Here is a 25,466-nt window from a genome sequence, read left to right as displayed (position 1 = left end):
GAATCTGTCACACACACTTCATCATTGTGCTCAGTCAATGCTCCAATGTCCTACTTTTTGGATTGTGCCCTGAAGTAGAAACAATTATTCGTTTTTTTTGAAAATGCACAACACGAGGTTGCAGGAGACACAGTTCAGGAGGTCCTTTTTAAAATCAAAGCTGACGAACCAGGCCCACAGACATGGAAGTAAGGTTGCAAGATGTTATAGAACTGGTCAGATTTGAGATGTAGAATATGTGTAAGATATTCAAAAGGAACCAACTGAAATACAACTTAAGAAATGAGCCCTTTTATTTATCCTAGCAGCGAAATGTAGGACATTATATAATCTTCAGCAGCAGCAGAAGTTAGATTTCTTCCTAAAAGTCAAAGACAGCAGTTCTGTTTCTGCAGTTTACAGCATGGTGGCTCTTGGACATATGGGGGTAATTGAGGGGTGCCTCTGATGAGGGGGATTTACCGTATATATCCTGTGTGTGATATTCAACTTTTGTTCTGGAACATATGGATATCGTTCTGGCATAATTCCAGATATCTTCCCATGTCTCCTCAACAATAACCACTGACGATACCTTCCTCCAAATCCCCGTTGACCCTCTGTGTGTCAGGAAGAAAACAGACGTAGTTTCAATCAGAGGTTCTACTTCCTGTGAAGAATGATGTCAGCAGGATGTCTGCTATCAGCGCTAACTCTACAGTCCTGAGCGTTACTCTTCACAAAGCAGCCGTTAAAATCTCATCTGTCTTTACTGCGGATATTAAAAGGGCCGTTCACATTTCCATAACTCCCCATTTCCATACCGAAGTTGAGTTGTAATTTACCAACCGCAGACTTCACGTCTTCACATCTGGCTCTACCGTCAGCTCACATCTGGACAAGTGCAGGTAATCGGTTGCGTTTTTCACGCGGCACGCTAGAAGTGTAATTGGCCGGTTAATTTGATTGGCGGTCGTGCCTTCCAGCTGTGCGACTTATCCTCATAATCGAGGAACGTTATGGCAGCGGTGTCGTGGATTAATGCGACTGCAGCTGGCTCTTCTCACATGTGCACACACACGTTCAGACACGAAGCATGCATCGCTCCATCTGCCTGAAAAAGAAGTGGAGAAAGACTCCGCTTCGTTGCTGAGAGGCGCCGACACTGTGGTTAATGTTATTTGTCGGCGTGCCACCGTCGGCAGCATTGTGGCGTTGGCATCGACAGCTACATTCTGATCATTTGGGTTTTGAATGTTTTGAAAGGCTTGCCCAGAAAGCGGTTTTGTCGTTTACTCCCTTTTTGTTTATGTTTAAGTATTGGAATGGAAATATTAGTCGGAGAGTCCAGCTTTGTGTTTGGATCACCTGCTGTTCATATGATCTGAAACTGATGAAGCCAATCACAATTAAAGCAGATCGACACTAAACGTAAATATATTGATGAAGTGTCGAGTGCACCTTAAAAGAAGCCCTATCATCCTTCAGTTGTTCCCTCTCCTGGATGCCTCCGTTAGACTCCTTTGTTTACTTCAGGAACAAAGTGACATCACTATGTAACACTCACTACACATTGTACGTGATAGGCTAAGGGGCGGGACATCTGAAAGTGGCAGTATGAGAAATAAAGAGCTTTTTGAACATTAAAGCATGGAAACATGTCACAGTAAAGGCACTAAATACAAATATGACCCTGGAGATTAGCAGAATATTTCCTCTCCAAAGAATTAAAAGCAAAACTTTATTTTTCTCTTATCGTGGACCTTCTTAAAAATCAATGCAACCCCAGCGCTGAGAGACTGAGAGATTGAGGAAACGGCGCCTCCTGTCTCCCCCATTTTGTCTCCTCTCACTTCCCTCCTTTCCTGCCCTTTCTAACTCCAAACCTCCAGACTCTCTCCTCCTCACCCTTTCCTGGAACATCAACCGCCATAATGGATTCAGTGCCTTTCAGATGTTATCTGTTGTCAGGCGCCTCATTTTAAACATCTCGCCGCCAACAACAACAACAGCCGAGGCAGCGCGATGGAGCAGCTTTAGGTGCAGGGCGTGGATCCTGCAGAACATTTTAATGGACACGCATCCGTTTTCAAGTAACAGATACACTTCCAGTAGACGAAGCGATGATTGGAGGGGGAGAGCCACAACTAAACTGAACAATTCCAGTATATCTTTCTCTTCCGGATTAATCGACTTGTTTAAAGTTCATCAGACAGTGTTGAAAATCGTCAAATGTTATTTAATAATAATTTAAAAACTGAAGATCGTTTAGTGTCCAGAAACAGTGCAACAATCAGAGTACTCAATTTCTAATGATATAAATCAGAGAAAAAAAACTAAAATCCTTACATTTGAATAACTCAAACCAGCAGAAGTTGGCCAATTTTGTTTGATAAATAGCTTTGGTTGTCATGAAATTATTGAAATGATTGTCTGTTCCACAAATTAAAGTTTTAGCACAAGACAAAAAAGCGTTACCATTTATTTTTATTTTTGGAGCCATCTTGGCTTGACTATTATGCCATAGTGTAGGTATACTATCAATGTGTATGCCCTAGAGAAATATACAATTATGAATGGCAACCCCTTTTAGAAGTGAAGATAAAGTCATTTGTTCTGGGAATGTCATTTTCGAGCCTGATGCCTGAAAAACAGGCTCGGGGCTCAACTGGTTAAGTTCAATACACTGTGCAGTGGCGAACCGTGTCTATCACAACTTGACGTTCTGTAGACACCCCCCCCTCCTCCGCGGCATTATAATGTCCGTCTTTTCACTGAATTGTCGTCTTGAAAAGGGTACTCAATTCCACAACAACTTCCTCTTCACCTGTTGCACTTGTCATTTCAACGTTAGAAACAATACAACGGCATGAATTGCTTCGTCACATTCATCTAGCTCCTCTGTCTCGATCCAGTTAACTAGCGGGCCTTCTAGAATACCCTGGAACCGAGGGGAACTCTGAAAGAACACGCCCATTGGCTACAAATCAATATCTGATTGGTTGATCAAACTGTCAGTCCAAACGTACGCTCTCATTCAGTGCAACGGCCAGGGCCTTCGATCAAGGATGAAGAATACCTTGTTGAAGGATATTCTACCCAGAGACCCAGAACGAGATCTGATTGGTTGCTTTCTTTTCTAACACAAAACCACTGAAATGCGTAGTGCATGGTCCGAGAAGGACACACACATCAACGTAACACTGTAATATTACAGATCAACAACACAGATACCATTCTCATTTATTACATTTTATTTATATAATTAAATCGATTTTTTGTTTGTTTTATCTGAGTGTTCCAGGGTATTCTCTGAATACCTTGAAGGCCCTGACGGTTCGCCACTGCTGTAATGTTACTAGGCAACATTTGTGCAGAGGCATACTCAATCATGACAACTTGCATAGTAACACCAAGAGACATGGATACATAAAAAACCCACATATTGTGTAATTCACACAATACACAGAACTGTATTCATGACTCATATTATCGCTAGTAGTGAATTATCTGTGTGCAAACGTAAAAGAGAGAGATGATGTTGAGGAATAAAACAGTCAAGGCTACATGCTGATCTCAGTGTGGCTCAATGGAGCTTAAGAATATCTGATGTGTTTGGTACAATAGTAGCTTTATTCCTTTTATTTCTCCTCTCTTTGTGCAGTTATGAAAAGTGCAATTAATCGGATAAAAAAGCAGAGTATATTCTGTGGACAGCTTTTAGAGCTGAGGTTTGCTGGGTTTTGAGGTTAGCATGGCATGACTCATCCTGAGAGAGAGAGAGCTCTGTCGACAAAACACAACAAGTGGAGTGGAAAAAGCACTCACTTCTGGAAATTGGTCCAATGACCCAAAAATCACTCACTTTTTACTAGCAGTAATCCACTAGAGGCTGTCATCGCTTGTTGTGTTTAAAATAATATAAAAATATCTTCCCCTCAGTCCATGTTATGATTGGAAAAAATAACTAATTTGCACTTTTATTACTGGTGTTATGATGTAAGGCAAGTTTATTTATATAGCACCTTTCAACACAAGGCAATTCAAAGTGCTTTACAAAAAATGAAAGACATTCAGAAAATGGCATTTAAAATCAGTTATTAAAAAGAAAAGCTAATAAAAGAAACATTAAAATAAAAAAATACATGGATAAAAGTTACAGTGCAGTTTAAGATGTGAATAGTTCAATTAAAAGCAGTGACAAAAAGAAAAGTCTTCAGCCTGGATTTAAAAGTAGTAAGAGTTGCAGCGGACCTGCAGGTTTCTGGGAGCTTGTTCCAGATACTTGGAGCATAATAACTGAACGCTGCTTCTCCATGTTTAGTTCTGACTCTGGGGACAGAAAGCTGACCAGTCCCTGAAGACCTGAGAGATCTGGATGGTTCATAGTTTAGCAGGAGGTCAGAAATGTATTTTGGGCCTAAACCATTCAGTGCTTTATAAACCAGCAGCAGTATTTTGAAATCTATTCTTTGACACACAGGAAGCCAGTGTAAAGACTTCAGAGCAGGAGTGATGTGATCCACTTTCTTAGTGTCAGTGAGGACTCGAGCAGCGGCGTTCTGAATCAGCTGCAGCTTCCTAATAGATGTTTTAGTGAGACCTGTGAAGACACCATTGCAGTAGTCCAGTCTACTGAAGATAAAAGCATGGACAAGTTTTTCCAAATCCTGCTGTGACATTAGTCTTTTAATCCTAGATATGTTCTTTAGGTGATAGTAGGCTGATTTAGTAACTGTTTTAATGTGACTGTTGAAACTCAGGTCAGAGTCCATGACTACACCTAGATTTCTGGCTTTATCTGTTGGTTTGAACATTGCAGGCTGAAGCTCAGCGCTAACTTTTATACGTTCTGACTTGGCTCCAAAAACCATTACCTCAGTTTTATCTTTGTTTAATTGGAGAAAGTTCTGACACATCCAGTCATTGATTTGTTCAATGCACTTACTCAGTGTTTGAATTGGAGCATCGTCTCCTGGTGAAATGTTTACGTAAATGTGTGCGTCATCTGCATAGCTATGGTAACTTATGTTGTTGTTTTTCATTATCTGAGCCAGTGGTAGCATGTAGACGTTAAAGAGAAGAGGCCCCAAGATGGAGCCTTGAGGTACCCCACATGTCATATTTGTCAACTCAGATGTGTATTTACCTATAGAAACAAAGTTGTTTCTGTCCTTTAAGTGGGATTCAAACCAATTTAGAGCTGTTTCCGAAAGTCCCACCCAGTTTTCCAGTCGGTCTAGTAATATGCTGTGGTCAACAGTGTCAAACGCATCACTGAGATCTGAGAGCTGCATCTGAGATGTAGGCAAAAGTAATCATTGTTGCAGCATTATTCTTATCTATGATTGAAAAATATGCTCATTTTCAGGTGTATATCAGTATGTAGTGTGTCTACTTTAAAGAGTCCTCTCCTGCTGATGTTCAGGTGTATATCAGTATGTAGTGTCTCTACTTTAAAGAGTCCTCTCCTACTGATGTTCAGGTGTATATCAGTATGTAGTGTCTCTACTTTAAAGAGTCCTCTCCTGCTGATGTTCAGGGTGTATATCAGTATATAGTTTCTCTACTTTAAAGAGTCCTCTCCTGCTGATGTTCAGGTGTATATCAGTATGTAGTGTCTCTACTTTAAAGAGTCCTCTCCTGCTGATGTTCAGGTGTATATCAGTATGTAGTGTCTCTACTTTAAAGAGTCCTCTCCTGTTGATGTTCAGGTGTATATCAGTATGTAGCGTTTCTACTTTAAAGAGTCCTCTCCTGCTGATGTTCAGGTGTATATCAGTATGTAGTGTCTCTACTTTAAAGAGTCCTCTCCTGTTGATGTTCAGGTGTATATCAGTATGTAGCATTTCTACTTTAAAGAGTCCTCTCCTGCTGATGTTCAGGTGTATATCAGTATGTAGTGTCTCTACATGTCTCCATGCTCTAATGTTCAAAAAGCTCTTTATTTTTCTCATACTGCCTGTGCTGCAGCACCTCTTTTCCCCCTCTGGCATTTCTCAATGTCGAGTATACCAGCTGCAGAGCAACTATTTCAAGTATACTACGTCATAGAGTGGCGCAGAATGCTGGGCATTTAACATGCATTTAAACAGCCCTTCGGCGCCACTCGATGACATAGTATACTTGAAATAGTTGCTCTGCAGCAAGTTTACTCGACATTGAGAAACGGCCATTGTCTGAAACAGAGCCCAGTCTGCTCTGATTGGTTAGCTGGCCGGCTCTGTTATGATAGGTCAACCACTTAGAGATGTCCCACTCCTTAGCCTATCACGTACAATGTGTTGGATCGCTAGCCAATAGAAGTGAAAGTGCTACCTATTGATGTCACTATTTTCCAGAAGTAAACAAACAAGTTAATGGACTCTGCCGCTCGCTAATACTTGTATTTAGATGGTATTTCAACACATATTAATCGTTTTTTCGAATATTGTGCTTCCTACGATTTTAATATTATTTATCTATTGTGATTTCAATAATGTTTCGATAGATGTTGCAGCTGCTTTTGAGAAGAACTAATATATACTTAATTTATTATCAAATGTGCCCATTCTTAGTTGCATGTATGCTTTGTTCAACCCCTCAGCCTTCATATTTGCATCCTTAAATGTCCATGTTATATATAAGGCCACCTTACTCTGTATTTTGTTGCCTCATCATATTCTCGTATTGACTTCTAGAGTGTATTCTATCCAAGCGGCCCTTTTCTCTAACTTGTTGACTTTGATTTCTCCCTTTAGCATCCGAGGCAGCCGGCGACAGCAGTGAAACCCCATTGGCTGATTGAGGTAACTGCTGCATGACATCACCAGCTGGGGCCATTACGCTGTATAGGGGAAACGCATTAGAGGCAAATTAGATACTTTGGGTGGCTTCACAAATAGACTGGGAGTCATTTACCCAACGCATTGCTTCTCCAATGGTCTGTAGAAACAAAACACTTCGTTGGGTCCCTTCCTCAGCAGATCTCAGCCCTTTATTGTTCATTGTATGTCTCATTGTGGCCTACCTCAACTGTCTTCCTGTCTCTTTCTCACACACACACACACACACACACACACACACACACACACACACACACACACACACACACACACACACACACACACACACACACACACACACACTTTAAGACTCCTCTCCCCTGCTCCTGGCTTTCACAATAGAGCACTGATCAAAGGCATCCGTCTTTACATGCCTGCCCTGATAGTTCCATAATGGGCCCATAACGTGAACATTGGGCTCCATTGTTTACGCTATTAGTCACACAGGCTTATGGAAAATTACTGCGATGCTATATTGAAAAGCCATCAGCGGCAGCGGCGGTAATGCTGCAGCAGCTCCGTGCCAAGATGCTATCTATCACACGTGCATGTTTCCTCTCCTCTCTGCACACAAAGCTGTTATGAAACGGCAATCTGTTAGCACGTCGTCGTCGTGTAATGATGAAGGCTTCCTTGACGACGTGATATAGGGTTCAGCATAGCGGAACATGTGTTGGCTGTTCATGATACAACATAAATATTATATATACCATGACTGATAAGACGGCACAGTGCAGCAGAAGGGTTTGTTTATCTAAGGACACTTGGATAATAATAATAAGCTACTTGATTTTATATTATAATTGAATGATATGTAGATTATCTACTACGTTGGTATTTTATTAAACAGATATGCAGAGCCCATTTTGCGTTATGTATCCCTTACCTTAATTGTAGATTTAATTATGTTCTTAATTAAGGGACATTTTAATTATCAGATTTATTATAAAAATATATTGCAACTGTTTTTCTTGTTTGTTTTTAAATCGCATGGTCTAACGACTTGGCCACCGAGGCTTAAAATAATATCTTATATTATTTTAAATAATTTAACAGCATTTATAGCAGCTAGAACTCGACCAGCTACAACATGAATAACCCGTTAATGCATCATTTAGAATAACCCTAACACCTTTGTAAATAATTAAATATTATGGATCATTTCGCCTTCTTAAACTTTTGTACATATTCCTGATAAAACTTTAGGTAACAATATAACTTCTGATTGAGTGCTTTTACATTGTAGTAACTGTTGCGTTCATCTAAGCAAAGGGTCCTAACACCTCTGCTGTGTCTGCATAGAAAGAGCTTGTAGCAGGGAGTTATTATAAGAGTTTCACAACGTTATGTTATTATTAGCACAATAGGAGAGCCACGGTGATTAATGCTTGGCACCGGGCTCGATATATTGTTCTGTGTTGTGCGGCGGCCTCATGGTGACACATACGAGTCAATCAGAGGGGCCGGTCCACCACGGAACAGGCTCTGCGGCTTAATTAAAGTGATGTTTCAAACTGCCACCTGGCCCACACACACACACACACACGGAAACATACACCAAGTCCTTTTACACATTAGCCATATGGCTCACTTCACACACCTCCGATGCACACACACGACTACACACTCACACTGTACTCACACACCGGCGCACACATACGTGGAGCGACTTGGAGCAGCTGCTGGTGTAATTGCTCGGGGTGGGATGAGGTTATAAATGTTTTTCAGTGGGTTGTGCAGCTCTAAAGAGAGGGTAGCTTATTAGTTTGGGACAACAAGTGAGAGTGTGTGTATCGATCGATTCTTCCCCCGTATGCCATGGTCGTCATCTGTCAGTGGTGTGTGTTGGCAGGTGACAGGATGCTAGCTATCACATACGCTGTGTATAGAGGATGATATGTAAGGGAGGGACCGTGCTGTTGTGTGTGTTTGTGCACGTATTTGTGGACTCGAAACAAAGATGAACAACCCGGACCACCAACACTTGTCTTATAACATTGAGGTTTGTTTAAACGTCTCGGAGGAAACACGTAATGTAATTTCACACAGACAACAGACACATGTTCACCGCGTGTCTTGGGTCTGCTTGTTTAACCAACTTGTATGGCATTTAGTCAAACATGTCTAAAGGGGAAATTAACCTGGAAATGACTACTGTTTGTGTTCAATCAACAGTGTGTAATGCTCATCAACTATCACGCTAACTGCTAACAGTCTGCGGTTAGCTACACAGTTTGACTAGCTGGAATCACCACTCGCTAATGCTGTTGAAAGTCAGAAAGCTTTGTAGCTCTTCAAACATCAAAACGAGGGGTGTTTCTTTCTAGTGGAAATCCTAAATACCGAATGCAGCCTGTAACGATACACATGTTAGTTTGTCACTTTAGCGGCTTGAGCTAACGTTAGCTTCACAGCCTAAGACGAGCTCAAGCTTAACATAATGAGAACGGATTACCTTGAAGATTTTAAATACTGCTGTGCTACCAAGCTAACCACCAAGTAGGCAACTTCTCTGTTTGTCTTTTTCAACAGCAAAGTGAAACGATATATATGTTTACAGCTTCTGTTTCGGACTATTGATGGTGACACTTTCATTTTGCAGTTTGAACTACTCACAGAAGATTTGAAAACAAATCTGCTTCACGATCTTTCATGTTTTTGAGTTATAATCAATGTCCTGCTTGCTGTGCTGCCGTTGGTCCAATTTAATTAGCCTTACATTACATTTCAGCCTCACTTCCTTTACAATGTGTCTGATATGATATCATAACATGTCTACACCCCAAAAACATAGGCTTTCAGTGCCCCCCCCCCCCCGGCAAGAAAAGCCAAAGGCCCCTATTCGGGTGACCCAAGCATCCACCCCCCCCTCAAATAATGGCTACTGTAGACAACATTCTTGTTGCTCTGTGTTGCGTTGTTAATGAGTGAGACACTGTGGGGTTTATTCTCCCAAAAATATCATTTACAATTCAGGCATTGAGCAGACGCCTTAATCCAAAGTGATTTACAACGACCGCGTACAGGGACGTTCTCCCTGGATGAGCTGAGGGCGTACTCAAGGGCACACTACCAGGCGGGATGTGAACTCGCAACCTTCCGATCATCAGCCCACCTCACTATCCATTAGACCAGTGCTTCTCAAAGTGTGGTCCGCGGACCACTGGTGGTCCGTGAGCGCCCCCTAGTGGTCCGTGAGTGTATTGGTAAAATTTCACATTTGAAATTAATAAATACATTTCAGTTTTCCGCACTCTCGTGGGAATATCTCCGCAATGGAGCGAGCTTAAGTTTTACTTTAGATTGCATGATATAGCCCAGCGCAACACCTTCGTCACACATGTTGCCACTTGTTTGTACAATTTTCAGGCGATTTGTAATCTGTTCTAGAAAAACGATGTGTTTTTTGATATTTGTGGAGTTAGGTGGTCCGCGAGTGTTTTTTTATTGGTTAAGTGGTCCTTGGTATGAAAAAGTTTGAGAAACCCTGCTCTATGCCACCAATAAATCAATATATGAGAAACACTGCGTTACCAAAAGATAAAGATGGACGCCACATCTTTTAATATTTGCCTGCCGTGCAGTGACGTTAAGCATGCTTCAATCACATGATAAAATACAAAAATCCATAAAGTCATGTTTGAATACATACATGTATGTTATTAGATAGGAATTAGCTTAAAGATTCATCAACAGAATCCACTACTTTACACCTATAGATGCACACATACCGGCCTTCTCTCTCTCGTTCACTTTCTCACACACCTGCCGTCCTCTCTTCCTCCATGCTGTGCCACAGGTAGTTGCTATGCATGGCCTATCAGCATGCAGCTACAGGGAGACGTGTCGGAAAGGGTGAGAGAGAGTGAAAGATCTGAGCTGTGAATCGAAGAAAAAAGGAGAACAAAGAAAATATAAGAGGTAGGGAGTTGAGGAAAAGATGAAGACGAGCGAGACAGCTTTTTTACTTTTGGTCATATATTGTAGATACAGTAGCAAGGGGTGAGAGGGATAAGGAGGAAGGTAAGGGGGGGATGGGAGTGGTACATGTAGTGATATACAGTTAGGGAGGGAGAGGAAGTATGAATACAAATAGATAGTGTGTGCTACAGTAAGCAGCCAACAAAGCGCACGCCTGACTTCCCTCGACCAATGACACCCTTCACTGCCTCCTTCTCACCTCCCTCCCTTAAAGGAAGGAAGTGAGAGAAAGAACATGGGGGTAATAGACAGGGGATCGGAACAGAATCAAATGAGCATTGGAAGATGATTATTTATTTTTTTAAACGAAGCATGTTGAGAGCAGGAAAAGAGACAGGTGAGAAAAGGTGGAGCGACGGAGAGAGGTGGCGGTCTCCTTTTGTGTTCCACACGGATCCATCCCTTTCTGTCGGCCTTTCATTCACGCTCGCTCGCTCCGTCATTGTCACGCTGGCACTCTCATTCTGTTCACCCTTTTCTTTCCGGCTCCTCGACTTCTCATCCTCCTCTCGAGCCCATCACTCCGAGCTTTCTTTTCTCCCTCCTCTGCATTTTCTTTTTTGTATTTTCAGGCTTTTTCTATTATAATTAGGTCCTTTTAAAAAGAAGGCTACATCTTTGTAAGAAAATATCTCTCTGGGCCATATATTCTCCATAAATTAATCTCCAAGCCCGTGTTGATATGAAAACAAGGTACTTTTGTATTAAAGTATGACCGCAGATATCAGCTGCTTATTTAGTTGGAACATTATAACTACTGTTAGCTTTACAATACATGTTTGTCTTGTTTGCTAAGAACCAAGCTAACCGCTAACTACCTGTCTGCGATTAGCGACACAATGTGACGAGCTATAATCAGCACTTGTACAGAAGATGTCGGATTAGCGGTTCAAGCTTAAACTACGTTAGCATCACATACCAATAACATTAGCGGCTACACTGTTTTTTTAGGGTAAAATATTGATATACGTTTTGACTAATGCTAAGTGTTAACTCTCCGCCAACTGTCGGTTACCTAAGTGACGGCTAATTTGGCCCCTTGATACAGAAGTTAGCTTCAACGGCTTGAGCTATAGTTACGTTAGCATCACAGACTGATAAGCTTCGCTGCTTTAAGATAACATGCTTTAAATAGTGATTCAAGTTTAACTTCATGCTGCTAGCCATCGATCTACAACTAACAAGCGAACCAATGAGAAGGCTAGTGCACTGTTTGCACTTTTTAAACAGAAAATGACTGTTTTTACAGCTTTTATTTAGGACTGCTGTTGACTAAGCATTAACAGTTTCATTTTTAATTAGCGTTAAAGGTGGGGTAGGTAAGTTTGAGAAACCGGCTCGAGATACACTTTTTGTTATATTCCATGGAATGCTCTTAACGTCCCGATAGCAATGAATATCTGAAGTGCTTTGACAAAGAATCCATAAATAATATCATCTGTGGAAGCCGTGGCGCTGTAAAAAGTAACTGGATGGCCTACCTGCCTGTCAGCCTTCCATCGGGGCACAGACTTAGCTCGTGCCCTCATTGGTCATGTGTGTGTTGGAGGCGGGGCTCTGTGAGGAAGTGGCAGATTTTCTCCGGTTGTGTATTTTCAAATTCGAGCTGGTTTCTCCAAAATGACCGACCCCACCTTTAAGTTAAATTCCAAGCTGATGAAGTGGCCTTAAGGTTCCAAAATAATGAAATTGCTGTTGTCTCACATGTCACTATTCCTCAGGACATGCCTTGCAGTTGAGCCTAACGCCACATGTTCCCTCCTTGGTTTTGAAATGCATCTCAAACGTGTTCCAGGTAGCATGTATGTGTCTTCCTGCTTGCTTTTCCTTCCTTCTTTCCTTCTGTTCCATCCCTTTCACATCCTCATTTTCCCCCTCCTCTCCCCCTCTCTCCCTCCGCCCCCTCTTTCTCCCTTCTCCGTTCAACGCAGAGCAATTCCATCTCTCTCCCGGCAAACAAAGGGAGCTAATGACATGCTGACACCGAGCCTCGATGATTGAATTCATTAGCCGTGCACAATAATTGCCAGGCGTGAGCGTGCACGCACCCATCTATTCAGAGGACAGCTGTCAAATAACAAGCGAGAGAGAATGGCTTTTCATTGTTGAGCTGGAAGAGAGGGGGAACATGCATATCGAGAAGGAGGTTGAGAAGCACCTGTTGTGGAGAGGGAGAGGCAGCACTCAGCATGTCAATTAGGCTGCTGTGTTCACGCAGGGCTGCTGGGAAGTGTGCTGCCTGGGTGCGCACTTCGCCATCCAGGTGCATGGCATGTCAAATGAGTGTTATGGGTAGTGTGCATGCTTGTGTCTGAACCCTCTGACATTTGGTGGGAATACTCTGTTTCTGAGGATAAAGGTTAGAATGGGATTTTATTTTCTTACGGGTTTTAATAAGTGTAAGATGTCGGGGTTCAGGCTGAGTGACACGCCTTTGACTGTCGTGCTGAAGCAGTTGGGAGAAAAACAATGGTACATATACTCTTTAAAACGTTGTTGTGAAGAAACCCTTTGTGTGGCATCGTTAATCCAACTGTAAGCCGTACACGTTTTGTATATAATGTTCATGGAAATGATGGGTCTGTTATAAAAGGAGAAGTGATAGGGTTTAATATGTTTAAGTATATCTCCATACTTGTTTGGGCTGAAGACCTTAGGTTTAAACACCAGATATGAGTAAAAACTAGCACAAATGTACAAATATGGAATGAGACAAATGTTTTTGAAGCAACAAGTATGTATTATTAGCTAAATGTAACATGTTAATGTACAATATGTTGTGTACCCGCAGATACTTCACAGTAAAAGCTTCACATCTGATTTAGCTTTGTTTTCTACCTTCTGTTTACTCTACACGGCACAGAGAGAAGTGTGTGTGTGTGTGTGTGTGTGTGTGTGTGTGTGTGTGTGTGTGTGTGTGTGTGTGTGTGTGTGTGTGTGTGTGTGTGTGTGTGTGTGTGTGTGTGTGTGTGTGTGTGTGTGTGTGTGTGTGTGTGTGTGTGTGTGTGTGTGTGTGTGTGTGTGTGTGTGTGTGTGTGTGTGTGTGTGTGTGTGTGTGTGTGTGTGTGTGTGTGTGGTGAAGCCGTGTGCTGCATGACTTCACAAGCCTTGATGAAAGCTAGCTTCAGGCTTTGCATCGCAAATAAACAAAAGCAGACTGTATTGTTTTCACATGTAGGAGCTTCACATATTAATGCTTTACTTTCCATCTCTACACATTACATGTTGTCATGCTGCCTTATTTTGTAACGTGTCCCGTTAGTCTTTCACCAAACCTCTGATTTAACGGGAAATCCTGATGCGATAAATTCACTTTCTAATTTGAAGCTTTAAAGTTCTTCACACATGCGTTACTATTAATAAACCAGAGCACCTTGATTAGATAAGATAACTTCATGCCTGCTTATACTAAGTACCTGATCTAACACTTCGCAGCGCTGGTCCGTTGAACACTAATATATCTGTTGCCGCTAATGAGCTCGCCTCCCTGCTATCTGCCCGGCTGCGATTTATATGCAAGTCCTTTTCATTAACCTCCAGTGGCCAAATTAATATCTTTATATCGTTGACCCGTTGGCCAGAGGACCAAAGTGGAAGCAGGGCCTTTTGTCTTATTGCGCTGGGCTGGAAACACATGCATGCTTTGTTTTGTGTGATTTAAAAATGCATTATGAAATAGGAGCATTTAACCGTATTTAGATATCAAAGGTGTCTTTGTGTTTCAACCAGATTTATTAAGATAGAGCTGTTCATTCCAGGGAAGAACAGCTAATGGTTGAATAACTATCGATCCCGTGAAGACAAACGATGCCTTCAAACAGTGTAATGGATCTCGGTGCAGCTGGAAGTATACCGAACATAATGATGGCAACGCTAGTTTTCTTGAAAATCTCGACTTTTTCTGACAAAACATGAAGTTGTTCTTACATTAAATCAACTGTGATAGGCGAGTGTTGCTTTAAAGCAGGGGTGTCAAACTCAAGGCCCGGGGGCCAAATCCGGCCCGCGCCTTCATTTTATGCGGCCTCACAAGAGCTTGCAAAGAATATAATATGTTTATTATACGGTTACATGCTACTTTACAGAAGCACGTTGCCCATAAACTACATGTCCCACAATGCATCTCAAGTTTGCCTTTTTTCTCAATTTGCCTTTTTTCCTTCATAATATGCATTTTTTTTCTTCAAAATATGCTTTTTTTCTTAGAATTGGCCTTTTTTTCAAAATGTCACTTCTTTTTTTTTGTTTTTCCAGAATTTTTCTTTTTGAATAATTTTGTGACATGCACACTGAAGAGACTTGCGATTATTTGCCGAAGACTTCTGCTTTCAGACGTATCTGAAAATAATCCAATGCAGAGGCAATCATGTAATATAATAAATTATGTTATATACATTAAATATTTATATATGTATTTTTATATTGTCTTAAAGTTACAACCGGCCCTTTGAGTGAAACCATAACGCTGATGTGGCCCTTGATGACATTGAGTTTGACACCCCTGCTTTAAAGGCTCGCAAAACAGACCAGATGGGAAACCATGGATGTTTATAAAAAACAACTTCTCTCACCTCCTATAAAGACATTTTGTGTGGAAATTATTGAAAAGGGCTTCCTACCCCAAACACTGGAGCCCTGACCTTTTATCGAAGTGTCTTTGTGTCGTCTACTGTAGATGGTGCCGCTGGCATCACTGCTCTTAATCTGTGTGTTGCTCCCCTTTCCTTCAGAAGACAGAGGAGGACGAGTTGGTCCTGACTCCAGACGGGACCAGAGAGTTCCTCACCTTCGAGATCCCGCTCAGCGACTCGGGGTCCGCGGGGTTGGGTGTCAGCGTGAAGGGGAACCGCTCCAAAGAGAACCACGCTGACCTGGGCATCTTCGTCAAATCCATCATCAACGGAGGGGCCGCCTGCAAGGTGTGAAGCCATCTGTTGTAATTAGTAGATGGCTGGAGTGGAAAGGAACATTCATTAGTGTGCTATCAATTATTCTGAGTATCTTGTTTCAACTGTTAGCTAGCTGCTCCAGAGACGTTTATAGCATAATTCCAATACTTTATTCAGCCAGGGGAAATAGTTTTGTTTTTATTGGCTGTATTTTCGAATAAAATATGATAAAAAATAGTGATAGATGGATGATAGATAGATGGATAGATAGATAGATGGATGATAGATAGATGGATGATAGATAGATGGATGGATGATAGATGGATGTATGGATGGATAGATAGATGGATAGATGATAGATGGATGGATAGATGGATGGATGGATAGATAGATGGATGGATGGATAGATGGATGGATGATAGATGGATGGATAGACGGATGGATGGATAGATGGATGGATGGATGGATGGATAGATAGACGGATGGATGGATAGATGGATGGATGGATGGATGGATGGATAGACGGATGGATGGATAGATGGATGGATGGATGGATGAATAGATAGATGGATACTGTAGATAGATATATAGATAGGTGGATAGATGGATATATAGATGAATAGATAGATGGATAGATGGATGGATGGATGGATAGATAGATAGATAGATGGATGAATAGATAGATGGATAGATACTTTATTGATCCCAATTTGGGAAATGTTTGCGTTGCAACAGTGTAAAAAACAAGGCAATGTACATAAGAGAAACTAAGACACAAGAAATAAAAAGTCCAAAAATATTTCTGAAATAAAGTAGCATTAAAAAGTACAGCATGCTCTTTATATATCAGCCCAGGGAATCCATGTGTTGTATTAGATAGTAAATCATTGATATTCAATGTATTTAGTTCTCACAGGGTGGTATACATCAGAAGTCTCTGGATGCGTGAGAAAGTGTACGCACAAGAGTTTCAAATATTACATATCATTCTACACATACCAGTCTGTATAGAGCAACAACTTACGAACAACCAATAGATCAATGAATCCAACTTAAACAGCACGTTGCTACACAGGAGGTAACACAACGTGCTTCACAAATGTACAAATACAAGCGAGTCTATAGACGGAGCAACACATAGCATTTGTGTTTAATGAAAACAGGACTACACAAAACAAGAATAAATCAAATGTAATTAAAAATGTGTCTTGTTTTGGCTCTCAAGAGTCCACACCGCTTCTGTACCGTAGTCCTGAGAACACGTATTGAACAAGTTAAGAGAAGAGAGAGTTGTCATGCAGCGCACTGAGAACTTGCCGAGTCGATGCGTGTCGTCGGCCCACATGCCCTCAGCAGAGACGTGAAGCACAAAGACGTTCCTGTTCCTCGGCAACTTTAACGAGAAGCTTCATCTTTGATCACATCTCTTAACATAAAGTGCCCTACTTCCTGCTGACGTCTGTAGGCTGTGCTGCAGCCACTTTGAAACCTCATCGATTCTGATACAAGTACAAGTGTGTGTTGACGGAACATAATAATGGACTTAAAAGCACACTTCACTGTGAGAGGTTGTATCATGATGAGAAACAGGATACACTCTGAGTGAGACGGTTAGAGCCTAATTAGATGAAGGTTGTTGTTATAGTACAGTCTGTAACACACGTGTGCCATCGGAGAAATGCAGCCTCCACCCGCTGCTGTGAAAGCGGCCTATTATGATCACTTTCAGATATATATGTGTATTTTGGGATTTGTCTCCATGCTTTAATGTTCACAAAGCTCTTTTCACCCTCTGTCTGAAACCAGAGCCCAGTCTGCTCTGATTGGTTAGCTGGCCGGCTCTGGTGTGATTAGAAATGTCCCGCCCCTTAGCCTGTCACATACAATGTGTTGGAGCTAGAGATGTCCCGATCGGCTCCGATCTCCGATCACGTGATTTTCAAAAGATCGGAATCGGGAGAAAAAAATGGGGGATCGGGGTTTTATTCTTTTTCTTCAATTTTTAAATTTTTTTTTAATTTAATGTTACAAAACAAAAATGACCATGTTCACGTCTTAAAGTCATCCTGAGGACTTAGTTTTGGTTTAAAATTACACAACATCATGTATGTGTTGCTTTCTTTGGGCTTGTTTTCAGACCTGCTTATTCCTCTGAAATCTGGCAACAGAGTGGGCGCAGTGTCTAATAGTAGCAGCAAGCTAACGAGAGGCTACGTTCAGCTGGTGACTCGGGAGTCGGGACAGAGAAAATGTCAGCAGTTTGGAAGTATTATAAAATTGAAAGCGAAGGCAGTGTAACGGCCAGATGCAATGTTTGCAAGGCAGAGGTTCCGCGTGGTGGAAAGAACAGAGCTACGTTCAACACGACCAATCTAATACGCCACCTGAGAAACAAACACCAACAACAACACGACGAGTACACAGCGGCCACTCAGGTAACGGCACTGAGACAACCGACACTTTCAGAGACTTTCAAAAGGAAAGAGAAACTGCCCCAGAACAGAGAAAAGGCCAAAAGAATAACAGCCAAGATAGCTGAATTCATCGCGTTGGATGACCAGCCGTTATCTGTTACCTTTTTTTTCTCTTAATGCATTGCATAAAGATCGGATCGGGAAAAATCGGTATCGGCAGATTGTCAAAATCAAATGATCGGAATCGGATCGGGAGCAAAAAAAGGTGATCGGGACATCCCTAATTGGAGCAGAAACTCCCACACACCAAATTTAGGATGTTTGCCTTTGCAGACCATTGACATGCACACAAACCTAGATAACGTCCTACAGGAAACAGAAACCCCCCCGAAAGGCCTAATGGGGCCTCGTCAACAGTTGACACACATGCACTTTACTTATGAGTGATTTCGTGTACTCCAACAGGACGCGCGTCTTCGAGTGAACGACCAGCTGATTGCCGTCAACGGAGAGTCGCTATTGGCTAAAACCAACCAAGACGCCATGGAAACGCTGCGGACATCCATGTCAACGGAGGGAAACAAGCGCGGGACGATCCAGCTCATCGTGGCCAGACGAGTGGCCAAAAGAAACGAGGTGAGGAACTAAGGTGTAGACAGTTAAGCATTAGTCATTTAAATCGATACGACACTCCACAATGCAGGTTAGCTTATTTTACACTAATAATACTTTCCACCCAACAATGAAACGTTATGATGAAGCCTGCTTTATTAAAGCTGCATCAACATATACGTCAGTTAACTGAACACACACACTTATAACTTATATTTCCGCATGGGCTATAACAACACACTATTAGTCCTACTGCAGTACATCGTTGACGTGTGTATAGTAAGAACGAATTATAAGCCCCGTGAGTCAACCGCTAGTAGGTCCTGCTACAGTACTTCATTTTGCCAAGACACACACACACACACACACACACACACACACACACACACACACACACACACACACACACACACACACACACACACACACACACACACACACACACACACACACACACACTACTGGAGTCATGCTGTGATTGCTGGTATTAGCTCAAACATTAAGACGGCTGTGAATATTAAACCGAATGTCGAATTGAATAATATAATAGCAAGTGAGAAATAGTCATTGGATGGTCACCATGGTAATAATGTGGCACATATAACATTAATGACAGTAGTGCCGACTGTTGACCCCCGAAACCATTCAAGGCCATGCATGGACATGTGGACATTATGTATTCATATGTATTCATATGTATCATAGTCTATTCTTTTGTCAGTATATTGAGGTCAATGTTTTTGTTCTTGTTCAGTTTTATTAGCCGCCTTTAGCGTAGCCATGGCGATGTGAAGTCATGTGACCGTGCTGCTGTTCCTTTATAGCCCGACGTTAGCTTTGTACTACTTGCGTCTGCATTGATGCTCTAAATGTTAAAAAGTGGTGTTAATATGTGGAGATTAGACCGCTGAACAAAACGTGAACGTATCCTAAATGTGTGTTTGCCACGGATATTATTTTTTAGAAATACCGTACTTTTCGGACTATAAGCCGCGACTTTTTTCCCCATTTTTTGTGTACAGCTAACGGCCACTAGGGGACCTCCTACATCTATGGATTTTACAGGTAACATTAACCACCTTTAACTCTATGGGCTCTAGGACTGGTCCGCGCCCGCCACCTTTAAGCGGCGGGCTCCAGTAGGAAAAGCTGGAGGCCGGAAAAGAGTGAGACAGGTAGCGCGCCAAAGTAAAAGTGGAACCGAGAGACAGAACGAGAGCAAGACAGACGGACAATTTAGCTGCTGCGGCTTATATACAGGTGCGCTTTATAGTCCGAAAAGTACGGTATTCAGAAAGCCAAAAGAAAAATCCCGTTGGCTTTTTGTTGAAGGACCCCTTGCGATGCTAACTTCAGGCTCACCCTACACACATCATTGCATCACTCTATTGCCATACTAGATCCACTTATTCAACTAAATAACTGTTTATAATTTAAATAGTTTGTCTAGATACCCGTTGATATCAAAGTGGTTTTCTGGTAAAAAAAGTAGCTAATCCGACGCCGTTGTTCTGAAAAAAGACACTTTAGTGGACTTAGAGTTATTAGGCTCCACTTCAATAACACCCTTCCCTGTGATAAATATTTAAAGCAACCCAAAGCAGAACTCCGGGAACACCCTGAAGAGCAGCGATGAATTGTTAAATACAATAAAAAGTAAGAATCCGGGTCAAAGCAGTTCACCCTCCCCTCCCTCGTCTGCTCACCTCCCTTCAGGCCGCTGGAGGAGAAGAGAAAACACGGAGTACTGAGCTACAAAACTTTTCCCTCCCCTCAATGTCATGTTTTCACATTCTCCGCGCACCTTGGCCTGTCGCCTGCTTGAGAGCCGAGGCTGAGTGTGTGTGAGCTGCCGCGTGCATGTGAGCGTGCACGTATAACGCCTCCGGCAAAGCCTGGCTTCCCCGCTCTCCTTTTCCAACCTGGTGTGTCAAAGTTTTGATTTCCCCTCGGCCCGCCTGGTAATTGAAAGCAGGGGCTAAGCCTGGAGGTGTGTTTGTGTGTACGGGTGTGTAGCTCTTGTTCATCCCGCGTATGCGCGTCTGCGTTTATTTTCAAGGATCTGTTCTGTTGCGCGGTTTGGAAACAGACACTTGGCCGTGTCGAGTCCGGGAGACCTTACCCGCAGCATGGCAGGAATACAGATTCGAGCGGTGGGAGTCGTGTCAATCTCTGCTTCACTCTCAGAGCCCGAGGCTTGGCCCGAGGCGGTCCGAGCGCCGGGCGACTTATAAGAAATACTGTCCGAGGCACTTTGAGAGGGGAAACAACAACACTCACTCAAACGCACTGCTCAGAGCTGATTAGGAAAGTCCCTTTTGTCATCCAGATTCTTGATATCGACGTTATACCCAGCTGTCCGTCATATATCTGCTCAAATTAAATAATTACTGTGGGATGAAAGCTTATCGTCGTACCCGCTGACATATGGCATCAAATCATCCTTTGTTTACTTTCCTCTCCTGACAGCCCATCTCAAATCAATCCTGGCCTTTGCATTAGTCTCAAGCTGAACCGAGCAGCCGATCGAGACCTTCCTGAGACGAAATGATCCGGCTGAATATGCGACGAGCCGTCAGTGTGGCGGATCCCCTCAGCTGTTACCGAGACGTTTCACCTCGGCTCCTCAGCCGGCCAATTCATTAAAACTCTCATTGAAAGTCAGGAGCGGCCGCATGCCAACAGTCACAGCACCATCTGGCCACCTTTGAGAAATGAGTTTGGTTCGTGAGGAGGATTTTTTTGCATCTGTGTGTACGTTCGATTGGCTCTGTAAGATATCACCGCTTCATTGGTTTGGCATGATTGTGTTTCACCTGCGACCAATGACAACGTATACTTTACATGATATCGAATTCTACATGAGAAGTTGGTCAGAAAGTTGTGTTTATGAGTGTGTGGGAGAGAAACTAGCACAGGGATTGGCTTTTATGTATTAAATATACAAACAGCCACATTTCCATAATCAGCCCTGAAGGCATGACCTTAGTGTTCTCTTTGAGTCATGTTGTTTATAGATAAGTATACCCAACACTATTACCGTACTTTCCGGACTATAAAGCGCACCTGCATATCAGCCGCGGCAGCTAAATTGTCCGTCTGTCTTGCTCTCGTTCTGTCTCTCGGTTCCACTTTTACTTTGGCGCGCGACCTGTCTCACTCTTTTCCGGCCTCCAGCTTTTCCTGCTGGAGCCCGCCGCTTAAAGGTGGCGGGCGCGGACCGGTCCTAGAGCCCATAGCGTTAAAGGTGGTTAATTTTACCTGTAAAATCCATAGATTTAGGAGGTTCCCTAGTGGCCGTTAGCTGTACAAAAAAAATGGGGGGAAAAGTCGTGGCTTATTCTTTCACACACACATACGGGTTTTGGGCCGAGGGCGACACCGTACTTCCGGTATCCGCCATTTCACGCGAGGTGCAAGCAGAATATCATAGTCTATTGCCTTAATCAATATAGTCAAATCTAAAATACCACATATATGCAATGGCATGATAATATTATTGAGACAAGTGGGGTATTCACCTGGTGTTTCCAGAAATTAGATGTAGATGCAGCCAAAATCGACCGAAGGCCACTTTCGAGAGTCGTTTTTCCATACATCTGCAGGCAGTCTGTAAGGGCAATCCGACAACCCACACAGCTCTAGTTCACGCTGGTAACGACCTCGAGCACACCCCTCAAGTCCAGAGATGTAATCCGAAGACATGCAGCGATTTCTTCGGTCGTTAATTCAGAAAAAAAACCTAGTGCGCTCTGCCTGGCTACGTTAGCTAGCTGTTTATATTAGCACCTCCAGGGTATTTGCACCTCCAGGAAAATGGCGTATTTATATATATATCGCGCGCGTTGCATTGTGGGTAGCTCGTGACGTCACTGTGTGAAAGAATAGTCCGAAAAGTACGGTAATTACAATTGCCTCCACAGCAGCCATGTAATACTTTTAACCGTAGCACCATCACCATTCTGAAACGTAACATTTGGCTCTGCGATATTGGTACTAATGGATATTCTATCAGTAATTAGTGGTTGTTTAAGAAGTCAACATATTTCTCGTATAGAGATTCAAATGAGCAGATGTCCAGTCTGAACTCCATCATCTGTCAACGGGACCTATTTGTTTACATCACAATCTATACGCCAGTGGTTATTACATCACCTTTAGTGAGCCGAAGGCATGGCAGAGACCTTCTGCCACAATCCAATCCCGGCCCGGCCTCGTTGCAGTCATCGATCGGGGTAATTTGGCTCCGGTATTGACTGCTGTGTGATAGTGTTATCGCCCGTTTTGCATTGCAGGCGATGGTTATCTTCACGGCAAGAGCGTTCATCGCCTTCAGTAATAAATGCATAGACCACAGCACGTCAATACAGTCAACTATCCAAAGGACAAACAGTGGGGGTGTACACACACACACACACACACACACACACACACACACATAAAAACAATACTGACGTCCTGATGTGATTGCTGGTATGAGATAAAAAATTAAGACTCCTATGAATATTAAACCCATGTCAAATTGAATAATATAATAGCAAGTGATAAATAGTAATTGGATTGGTCAGACACACACACACACACACACACACACACACACACACACACACAGCACACGCACACACGCACACGCACACACATCAAGAACAATACTGGCGTCCTGACAGGGCCAGCAAACGGTCCATTTCTCCAGCAAACAATAAAGTGTCATCATGGGTCCTGGGGGGAAATGTCAAGATGCTAGCAAGCTAACAACCCCCGCGGGGCAGAAGCTAGCTCGCTAACAGCCTGGGGTTTAACGGCCTATTGGAAATCCATGCCCATTCATCATGGTTATCACACGGCTAGCGTTAGCGTGGCGGGTAGCTGCTGGTAGATAGTACTGTTTAGCGGATGGCTATCAGAATCTAAATCCGATTCAGAACACTTTACATATCTTTGGGGACATTATATTTTGGAATACAATTCAATAAAAAATACATAAATAAAGTACTGTATTAGAAAACAATAATAAAGATATTTCTATAAACATTACAATATCCAATAACATATAGGATTAAATGTAGAAGATTCAAAATGTCTTTTTTAATAACCATTGACATCGATGCTGTATCCAGGATTATTCATAGGCTTATGACTGCATGGACTTTACAAATGATTGAACTCGTCAAAATGTGCGCCAGAATAATCCAAACCGTCCACAGCCAAAAGAAGAACGGTATTTTCCATGAACATGACTTTATCAGAATAAGAACACTTGAGTAAATCCAAAAACATGTTCCCACGTGTCTTTGAAGCCCTCAGAGGGTTTGAAGGATAAGATCAAGGACTTACTAAACCCCTGTCTATTTATAAAATACATGATTATGCAAGACCTTGATTTAACCCCATGTGTAGTTAGGATATAAATAGGCATGGGTCGTTTCAGTGCAGAAATAGAAATTGAAGATTTTCTTTCTTCTGTAAAGTTCTTATTTAAAAAAATAAATAAAATGTGAACCTGTAACTGTGTCTCAAACTCTGCCTGGATTGTTCCTTGATGTAAGGCCTGGATTGTTCCTTGATGTCTCTGCTTAACAAGGTGTGGAAAACCTGAATCATTAGTCTAAGACTTAAACACCTGAACTTTTGAAACAACATCCATACCATTCATCCGTTTGCAACGTACACATTATGTATCTAATATATCATATTCCAATGACTTGTATATCGACTCTCCTTACACTATTTTAACGATTTATCGGTTTTATTGTGTTGCACTGTTGGAGGAGGAGCCTGTGACCTAAGATTTCCATTGACATAACGACACTGTAGCTACAGTATGTACACATGACAATAAGGCCATACATCTTGATTTTCTGGAGAAGAGGGGACACATGTTGATGTAGAAGAGACATGAAGAAGAGGGGACACATGTTGATGTAGAAGAGACATGAAGAAGAGGGGACACATGTTGATGTAGAAGAGACATGAAGAAGAGGGGACACATGTTGATGTAGAAGAGACATGAAGAAGAGGGGACACATGTTGATGTAGAAGAGACATGAAGAAGAGGGGACACATGTTGATGTAGAAGAGACATGAAGAAGAGGGGACACATGTTGATGTAGAAGAGACATGGAGAAGAGGGGACACATGTTGATGTAGAAGAGACATGGAGAAGAGGGGACACATGTTGATGTAGAAGAGACATGAAGAAGAGGGGACACATGTTGATGTAGAAGAGACATGAGGAAGAGGGGACACATGTTGATGTAGAAGAGACGTGACCAAGTGGATTTTGCACGATAGGTGACCTTTGATCTCTCCACAGGGGTCCCCGGGGAGCCCACTGGGGGGCAGTCAGCAGACCATGAACTCCTCGCTGGACGACCACGAGCGCAGGATCTCTCACTCGCTGTACGGTGGCCTGGAGGGTCTGGACGACAACCTGATGCCCCGACAGGGCATGATGCCGCGCACCATAGGTGAGACCGAGTTGCATCATCTGAATCAGAAAGCCTGTATTGGTCCACTGAGCGGACGTTTACGTCCTTACGGCAGAACAGAGCCAAAGACAGCTTCATGTTGAAGCATGCGTGAAGACATATTAAACCTACAGCCTATTCTCTCGTGGTAATCCTCCCGGTGCCACTGCTATGAATGTCATTGTTTGATAGTCTGCTGGTTGAGGTTTGTGTGCATTCTCACTTTAATGCCAGGCTTTGTTTTAATAATGTTGTTATTTGGGTATTGGTGTGTATTTTTTCAGCAGGGAATTGTGTTCT

At 42.4% G+C, this 25,466-nt stretch overlaps 1 protein-coding gene across 1 annotated transcript in view; it reads left to right on the top strand.

Moving 5' to 3' along the window:
- LOC117462638 (partitioning defective 3 homolog) overlaps positions 1–25,466 on the top strand; it is a 136,416-nt gene that overhangs the window by 15,556 nt on the left and 95,394 nt on the right. Inside the window, exons 5-7 of the mRNA XM_071206406.1 lie at positions 15,515–15,703; positions 18,553–18,723; positions 25,013–25,166. Of these exons, the coding sequence (XP_071062507.1) occupies positions 15,515–15,703; positions 18,553–18,723; positions 25,013–25,166 (514 nt within the window). The remainder of the gene's footprint in view (positions 1–15,514; positions 15,704–18,552; positions 18,724–25,012; positions 25,167–25,466) is intronic.

This window comes from Pseudochaenichthys georgianus, chromosome 17 (assembly GCF_902827115.2).
Source record: "Pseudochaenichthys georgianus chromosome 17, fPseGeo1.2, whole genome shotgun sequence".
NCBI classification, from domain to species: domain Eukaryota; kingdom Metazoa; phylum Chordata; class Actinopteri; order Perciformes; family Channichthyidae; genus Pseudochaenichthys; species Pseudochaenichthys georgianus.
Note: the sequence above shows the minus strand (reverse complement) of the source record. Positions and strands in the feature narration are given on the sequence as shown.